This window comes from Phyllostomus discolor, chromosome 6 (assembly GCF_004126475.2).
Source record: "Phyllostomus discolor isolate MPI-MPIP mPhyDis1 chromosome 6, mPhyDis1.pri.v3, whole genome shotgun sequence".
NCBI classification, from domain to species: domain Eukaryota; kingdom Metazoa; phylum Chordata; class Mammalia; order Chiroptera; family Phyllostomidae; genus Phyllostomus; species Phyllostomus discolor.
The window spans coordinates 36,069,593-36,078,724 of NC_040908.2; the positions used below are offsets into that span (position 1 = coordinate 36,069,593).

General features: G+C 36.9%; 1 protein-coding gene across 2 annotated transcripts in view; it reads right to left on the reverse strand.

Annotated features, from left to right (window-relative positions):
- PNPT1 (polyribonucleotide nucleotidyltransferase 1) overlaps nucleotides 1-8,491 on the reverse strand; it is a 50,643-nt gene extending 42,152 nt beyond the window's left edge. The window contains exons 1-5 of one of the 2 annotated variants that reach the window (XM_036027984.1): nucleotides 8,303-8,491; nucleotides 3,015-3,075; nucleotides 2,346-2,416; nucleotides 1,594-1,699; nucleotides 153-202 (exon numbers count right to left, since the gene is read on the reverse strand). In XM_036027984.1, the coding sequence (XP_035883877.1) occupies nucleotides 153-202; nucleotides 1,594-1,699; nucleotides 2,346-2,416; nucleotides 3,015-3,075; nucleotides 8,303-8,446 (432 nt within the window). In that variant the 5' untranslated portion in view covers nucleotides 8,447-8,491. Of the gene's footprint in view, nucleotides 1-152; nucleotides 203-1,593; nucleotides 1,700-2,345; nucleotides 2,421-3,014; nucleotides 3,076-8,302 lie in introns of both variants that reach the window. The other variant, XM_028515620.2, reaches the window with a different exon arrangement.
- Between the last annotated feature and the right edge of the window lie 641 nt (nucleotides 8,492-9,132).

Consider the following 9,132-nt stretch of genomic DNA (forward strand, 5'->3'; position numbering starts at 1 on the left):
ATTATGTTTTTTAAAAAATTTAATGTAAAATGTAGTAGCATCACCAAAATTTCTTTTGTATTCTTTATATAATGTTTAGCCAAAAGGTATTACAGAGATTCATTAAATGATCTTGATAGACCTGGAAACAAATAACCTAAAGGAGATCCTACCTGTGTATCATAAAAGTATCCAGCTGGAAAAAGAGGTCTAATTGAACGATCTGCAAAAAGAGAGAGAGAGAGAGAGAGAGAGAGAGAGAGACATTTAAAAAAATTCCCTTGGACAGATTTACTGAAAAGGACAAAGATAAATGTCAATGCTTCAATTAATACACACTATGCCCTAACAACAAAAAATTAGCAAACCAGGCACACTCAAATCTAAAATTGGACAGCAGCTCCTCATTCTGATTCCATAGGTATCACTTACATAAGCAGAGGAAAGAAACTTAAGAGCAGTAGCAGACTAAAAGAAAATCCTTCCTTAGTATTCTGTGCCTGATGAATGCATATAAATATATACAAATTAACAACTTCTGGGTATAAGAACTATAAAATATAAGTGATCCCACAACATTTAAATGTCAAAGATTTCTGTCTTATGGAAGAGAAAGGGGTTTCAGTGCTCTAGGTGGAGGCTTGGACCAGAGAATGGCAGCGGAAGGGGAAGATTAGAAAGATTCAGGAGAGATAATTGATTGGATTTGGTTGAGGGGGTGGTTCAAGATGAATCCCAGGTTTTTGGCTTGTGTTATAGGTAACACAGAAGAATGAACAAAATTCATTAATTTATTTTCTACTTTACATTATAATCTGTTATATATGCAAATGTATTATTTTGTATATATGCAATTTAAAGAATAATAACAATTAAAACTTATCTACCCTTTATGTCACTTGAGAAAAAGTACACATCAATACATTTGAAGTCTTTGAGCTCCCCTCTGTGGTCACATCCCCCAACCCTTCTCTGTAGAGGTAACCATGATCCTGGATTTTGTTTAATCTTGCCTTTGCTTTTCTTTGTTTTTGTTATATATGTGTCAATTCTTAAACTATACAGTGATTGGTTTAACATGCCTGTATTTAACGTGGTTTTGTACTTTATTCTGTTTGGGGTTCACTGAGCTTCTTCAATCCAAAAGGCTTATAGTCTTAGTAAAATTTATAAAAACTTTGGAAAAAAAAAAGGATGTCAAAGATTTGAAAGATTACAGACACATTTCAGTAGTTGATGAATGTAATGCTTTTAGGAATTACTATGCAAAACATAAAAATGAAACTTACTAGGGACAGATTCAACAGGGTAGAGGCAAGGGCCATGGAATTTACGTACTCAAGGAGATTCATTCATTTAGTCAACAAATATTTATTGAATATGACTATTTTATGCCAGGCAGTATACCAAGTCCAAGGGATTCAGAAGTGAACAAAAAGAAAGTTTTTTTCTCTCTTGGAGCCTGTATTTGAGTGAAGGAATACAGCAGGTAAATAGTCTTAGGCAGTGTTAATGCAATGAAAGAAAACTTAGGAGATATTGCAGAACACAGATGAAAGAGAGGGAAGCTAAAACAGGTATCATAGAGAAAGTTAATGCCTCTCAATATCTTACCTATTACTCTACTTGTAAGGATTTCTTTTTCAGAAGATCCAATTTCTCTTCGAAGATAGTTTGTGGGAATTCTACCTGCAGCAGCAGCCTTCTGTCTATAGTCAACCTGAAGTAGCAACGAGAAGAATGAAGTTCACTGACTGCTTTTTGTAGTAAGAAAACTACTCCCTAAGAACTGTTATGATGATGATAATTCTTGTGAGTTGCAAACAACATATTTTAGACTAGACTAAGAGTGGAGCATATTTTATTTACTTTTACAGTTTTGTATCACTTAGGAGAAGAAAAACTAATAGAAATGTTTTAGCAAATTGATTATTAAAAAGCCCCCACTACTCTCCACAGTAGCTTATTCTGGTCAGGTCAAACATTTTCTTTTTTTGTATCAACCCTTTTTATAATAGAAAAAAGCTGTAAAATCCTAACGAACTTTTCACTCCAGCAAACATATATTAATACTTACAGACTCATACTAAAAGGAACCCTAGGAAAACAATGCATTCATTGTTTATTCAACATCAAGTACTCATGTACTTCCACTTTTCTTGTCAACTTCTGAACCCGGACATTCTAAAGTATGCTAACTACTAATACAATTGGTATGAAGCAATCAGTTTAAATCCTTTCAATTACTCATTATCAGACAACTAAGGAAAATACTTTGTTGTGGGAAGTTAAGACAGTGGACAAAAATACTACAAATTCTACATTTATGCAATATTTACAGTTCAGGTCAACAAGCAAATACTCACCACCAAAGGCATAAACTGGGAAGGCGAAGGTTTTGTTTTACTGACTGCTGTGACCATCACCGCAGTGTCACCTGACTTAGTTAAAGATAAACAACAGAGGTAAATTCCTTTAAAATCAGATATTAACATGTAAGTAGTGACCGAGTGGATCCTCCTCCCTTCAGTTAAACTCAAGTAAAGAGGACTGTTATCCCATGGCCTAGTGACAGTGAAAATAATTTTACAAGTTGTTCAATCTAGATCTCTTCTGCATGATCATGTTCCAAATTAGAACAGTCACCGAGCTTTTTAAAAGCAGTAGAACTAAAAGGAAAAAGGCTCATCCAATCACATTTTTATTTCTTATGTGAAAATTTAGGCTACACAAAAGAAAAAAATCCCAAATATTACTATAGAAGAAACCAGTAAGATTACTTTCTCAGGAAAAGCATTATAGAATTTATTAATAGAATAAAATAGAACCCTAACTTTGGAAGACATCTTAAAAGTCATTTAACATATTCAACCATCTGACTACCTGGTTATCTAGAATAGTTCTGACACTAGAAATGGTCTGAATTTATTTCCAGTGTCATCATTCCAAAAAGTTACATGATGTAAAAATATGCAGTACCAGTCAGTATCCATAACCATTTTTAAAAATGAAAATGTACAAACTGGACTTTTTACCTGCACTACAGCAGAGCCATCTGCAAACCTGGCCAGTTTTCCAGAAGATATTTCCAATTTTCTGTTTAAAAGATAAAAATTCAATAGAAAAAGGACTTAAATCATCAGTTTAATTCCCAGCTTAGTATAAAGTAATCAAAGACTCTAACAACAGATGAACTAAAGGTTACCAGTCCTACAGGACCCCACCAAGCAAACAAACAAGGGATAGAGCTCATAATCATTATTAAAAGTACAAAGGGAATTTAAGAGCTATGTAAGGAAAAATACAGAAACCAAGGCACAGGAGTAATCCGAATGAAAGTATTTTGGGGGTACAGAAACTCTCTTCCTAAATGTTAATTCCCATTTACTACCTACTTTAGTCTCTTCATCCCTTGCCTTGTTGACTAAAGCAGCCTTTTAACACACAAACTGGATCATTTCCCTTCTTAAAATCCTTTAAAGTTTCCCCATTGCTTTCAGGACAATATGTATTCCAAAAATTATCTCCAGAGACCTTCATATTCAACAATGGTGCCAAGACAAGTCAATGGGGGAAGGAAGAGTCTTTTCAACCAATGGTGCTGGATAACTGGATATCCATATGCAAAAAAGTTAATGAAGTTGGACCCCTTCCTTATACTATGAATAAAAATTAATTCAAAACAGACCATAGATCTAAGTATGAAAGCTGAAACTAAATCTCCACAAACTTCTAATTCTTCTTATACATGACATCAAAAACACAAGTGACAAAAGAAAAAATAAACTGGGTTTCATCAAAATTAAAAACTTCCACGCTTCACAGGATATCATAAGGAAAGTAAAAGAAAGGTGGGAGATGTTGAGAGCTGAGAAAGTTATGTGTGTGGGGCGCAGTGGGTGAATGGGAAATCTCTGTACTTTCCCCCTTGATTTTGCTGTGAAACTAATAGTGCTCTAAAAAATAAAGTCTAATTTAAAAAAATGGAAAGAAAACCCACAGAGAAAATATTTGTAAATCAAGGAACTTGTCCCTGGGATATGTAAAGAATTCTCACAAGTCAACAAGAAAAACACAACCCAATTTAAAAAATTGCTAAAGGATCTGGATGTCTCCCTAAAGAAGATCTACAAATGGACAATAAATACATGAAAATATGCTCAAAATCATTAGCCACCAGGGAAATGTAAATCAAAACCACAATGAGCCCTGGCTGGTATAGCTCAGTGGACTGAGCATGGACTGCAAACCAAGGGGTCACCGGTTTGATTCTCAGTCAGGGCACATGCCTGGGTTACAGGTCAGGTCCCTGGTGGGGCCCACATGAGAGGCAAGCACACATTGATGTTTCTCTCCCTTTCTTTCTCTTTCCCTTCTCCTCAATCTAAAATAAATAAATAAAATCTTAAAGAAAAAACAACAACCCACAATGAGATACTACTTCACCGCAATGAGATACAAATTCCTATGTACTAGGAGAATGCGTTGGTGAGGATGTGGAGAAATGGAACTCTCATACACTGAAATGTAAAATGGTGTACCTGCTTTGGGAAATAATCTGACCATTCCTCAGAAGGTTAAACATAGAAGTAACATACGACCCAGCAACTCTACTCTTGTATACCCGAAAAATGAAAACATACATCCATGCAAAAATTTGCATATGAACATTCTTAGCAGCATTATTCTTAATAGCCTCAAAATGGAAATAACCCAACAGTCTACCAACTGACAAATAAATGAAATGTGTTATAATCCATACAATGGAATATTATTCAGCCATTAAAAAGGATACATGCTATAATATGGATAGGCCTTGGAAACATTATGCTAAGTGAAAGAAGGCAGTCACAAATGACAACCTATCATTTGATTTTATTTATAGGAAATGCCTGGGATAGGCAAATCCACAGAAACACAAAGTATATTAGTGGTTGCCTGGGGCTGTGGTGTCTGCGGACAAATGAGAAGTTACTGCTAATGATAAGAGGTTTCTTTTTTAGGTGATGAAAGTGTTCTTTCTAAAACTGATTATCGGTGATGTTCAGAAATCTCTATGACTATACTAAAAATCATTGAACTGTACATTTTAAACTGTATGGTATAATTCATATACCATACAATTTACCTATTTAAAATGTGTAACTTAATAAAGCTATCTTATACAGTATATGAATTAGGCAGCATTGTCAGCCTTATTTCCCAGTTTCTTCAAAGTGTACAAGGGCTTGAAACAGACAGGCAAATCCTGTCAGAGTCCATAATTCATGAGAGAGTACTGTGAGGCCAATTACCTCAGTGACTCCTGACGATAATTAGGGAGATGTTCAGACCCATGAGATCAGCCTTAGAAACATTCTAACATAGTCCAGTGCTCAGAAATCTGTAAGAAAATATACATGTGTGCACACCCCCCTCCCAATTCCCTACCCCAAGTAAGATTACTTTATCCATCACATGTCAAAGGGATGAATGGACGACTCTTAATATTGCCATCCATTATTTTGACAGAAGCCTAAGTTTGTGAAAAGCATGTTTATTTACTCGGTTAGACTCATTTTATTCAGTTTGAAAGTCAGGATAACACGTACATTTGTACTATCAGCCCTGACCTTGAAATGTTATGGAGATTTTTTTTTAACCACAATAAATATCTGAGGAATTCTGGTTGGGTTTCTATTTTTGTTCAATGTGTTAGACATAATGTTATGACATTCCACAATAAGATGGCATCCGCTAACAGATGGAATGATGAGGGGAAGAGATGAGGCTAGAGCTGGAATAGTAGGAGGGGTGAATGTGATGCTCAGAACCAGTCACGCTGTAGCATTAAGTAGACTCCCACAAACCTATAGCTGAAATCAGTACTTTATGCACAAAACATCTCCAAATACTACATATAAGATGGACAACACATCGGTGTCCTCTGTGAATTGGAACTGGTGGCCATGGAACTATATGCGAAGGAGATTTTTGAGCTTTTTAAATGTTCAACCATGTGAGTGAATACCTAATCCAAAAATGCATTTGAAGAAATAAATAGTAAAAAGAATAAGATGAACAAGGAGATTCTATTGGTGGAAAGAGGAGTGGGAGAAGGTAGCTCGGGAAGTGGGAAGGGGAAGAGAGGAACCATGTGCCATGGGAAGTAGAACTACAGGGAGATACTTAAAGAACATTTTCAGAAACATCTTCCTTCAGCATCCACCAAAAAAAAAAATTCAGTAATACTAAACTAAACAAACCAAAAATCACCTTTATGATGTAGCCTTGTCATTTGGGCTCACCTTCATTGCTAAACTCACATTTCACTTTTTGCTACATCCAGTGAGTTATTTGTAGCTACTCAAAGGCACTCTCTCACCTCTGCAATTGCACTTGCACTTTCTCTGCTACTTTCTCCTTGCCCTTCAATATTCACTCTCTATGGGAAGCTTTAGCATGGGATAAATATGCCTGTGTTCACTTGATATGATACCCTGTTAGTACCTCTGCCACAGTGATTTTCCCAGGACTGTACCTGTGTTTGTTACTTCTTCATACAGAGCCCTATATATAGTAGATACTCAATGAAAGCTTATTGAAATGAAAATTAAACAGTTGCCTCAAAAGTTACTGTATTAAATACATATCTGAAAAATACCACAATACTATAAAACTTCCTCAGGCACTGTAAATTCACATGATAGCAAATGTAAAGTGCATGGTAGTCACCCATTAAATGTTGCAAACAACATCTTGTAACAAAGATAAAAAACCTTACTCAGCAGTGTTGCTACTTATGAATCTAGTTGTTACAATACATAACACAGGTTTAAAAAGAACTAGCTACAAAAGAGCTTTATTTTTTTGACTAATAAATAAAAGACTCAAGGTCGATTATTTATGGAAAATCTGGAGGGCAGGAGCTGATTTTGTTGCTTTGAGTCCCTAGTGTCTAGCACATAGTAGGTGTCTGTTGCATGTAATGTTCTGGGGCATTTGTTCAGTCCTTGAAGAATAGAAGAATACCTTCTCCCTCAAAAAATCAGAATTGAAGAATGCCAGAGGTGGAAAAAGCCTTATAGATCATATGGTCTAGAGGTCAACAAACTATACCCTGTTTCTGTACAACCTTTCAGCTAAGGATGTGTCTACATATTTAAAGGATTTGTACACACACACACACGAAAATGTGACAGACAGTATGCAGCCCACAAAGTCTAAACTAATTACTATTTGGTCCCTTACGGAAAAAGTTGGCAGACTCTTGATCTAGTCCAGTCTTCTCATTTTGTGAATAAGAAGGTAAAGTAATTTGTTCAAGATCAATCATTCAGTAGGTTAAGGGAGAAAGGCCTTGGTTTAAAGCCAGATGTTTTGGTTTTTCATATGAACTAGGGTAAAAACAATTTTTTAAAGATTTTATTTATTTATTTAGTTAGTTTTAGAGAGGGAAGGGAGGGAGAAAAAGAGAGAGAGAAACATCAACGTGCGGTTGCTGGGGGCCGTGGCCTGCAACCCAACCATGTGCCCTGACTGGGAATAGAACCTGCAATGCTTTGGTTCGCAGCCTGCGCTCAATCCACTGAGCTAAGCCAGCCAGGGCTAGGGTAAAAATAATTTTTTAAGTACGTGTAAAAAGTGTGTCTGTATGTATGTGTACATATAACATGGACATTAACAGTTTCATTTCTTTTAAAAATGATTCAAATAGAATCTTTTAAACTAATTTTAGACGTGAATTCTGGCAACAGAACCCTGGAAAAAGTACGGGGTTTGCAACAGAGAAACACTAGTTCAAAATTTACAGTCTCATAGTATTGGCTTTGTTGACTCTTAGAAAGTTAACCATTACTGAACCTCTGCTTTCTTAACTATAAAAATGGGCGTAATAGTACCTTTACTACAGGTTTTTAAAGAGTGTATCATATGACTGGCGTTTCCTTCATACTCAGGATCATACTGGCTACGCTCTTAGGCAAGAAAATGGGCTGCATGACGTACGCATCCACTGTCAGCTCATTATCCTGAGGTGGGATGTTTCACATTTCAGGGTCCAGGACTCCTCGAAATTGCAGAGAATGGAAGTCAGTTGGTCAGACTCAGGTGAAGAAGGGAAGCCCGCAACAGGGCAGGATGGAGAGCCAAGAAGCAAAGGACACGAGTCTGAGACAGAGAGAGACAGACTCCAAACCCGGAAAGGGAAACTTGGAATTTAGGCTGGAGTTAAAGAGGGGAAAGAGACCTGGGTTGCCAGACTCCTACCCTGAGAGATAAATGTACTTGTGCTGGCCAAACACAATGCCTTGTGAAAGGGCAAAGAATGCACGTCGTTCCTTACCTGTTGCCTAAGTCCACGGTCACGGCACGAGATCCCGCGCCACCCCATAGTGCTCGCACTTGCAACTGCGTTAGTGCCCGATTCCGGCCGAGCAGACGGAAGGGACTGTCGCCCAGCGGCCGGACCCGGAGGCAAGAGCAGCATTGCCTGCAAGCCGCCATGACACCCGGCACGCGGTCAGTCCGGGCTGCGGTCTGATTGGCTCACTTTGCGGGTGGTGGGGCGGAGCCTGTTGCAGTTTCATTTCCTTAGCGCCGGGGAAACTCCGGGGACTGGGATACCCTGGACGCTTTCTACGAGAGCCAGAGAGGGTCAAACCTATTTGAATGAGGTTGCGACAACCTGCCTTTCTTCTGAATATTTGCCAATGAAAGGCAATTAGAAAAATAATGCGCTTTTTTGGGCTATCGTTTAAAAGAAAGTTCTACAATAATATGTTAAATAAGTAGAGTAAATATATGACATATGGAGTAGTAATAGAAGTCGTCAGAGAACACATTATTGTTATTTGGCTTCTGTGAGTTGAGAATTAGAACTTTTGTGGTGGACCCCACATAACAAGAGATCTTCATCTCCCCACTGTGCCCTGGTGTTTACTTTATAAATTTCACACAACAAACATATTACTGCTTTATGTTAATTTATTTTAGTAAGTTAATTTCTTTTTTATCTATATCATTTTAGGTATCTTTATATCATAATTTCTGATTCATCTTCATTTTCATTGTTACTCTTTAGTAATTTATTTCACTGCCCCTTTAATTCAAATGTTAATATTTTCTAGGCCCAACTCAATTTTGGAAAATGTTTCTGAAATTTGAGTTTGATAA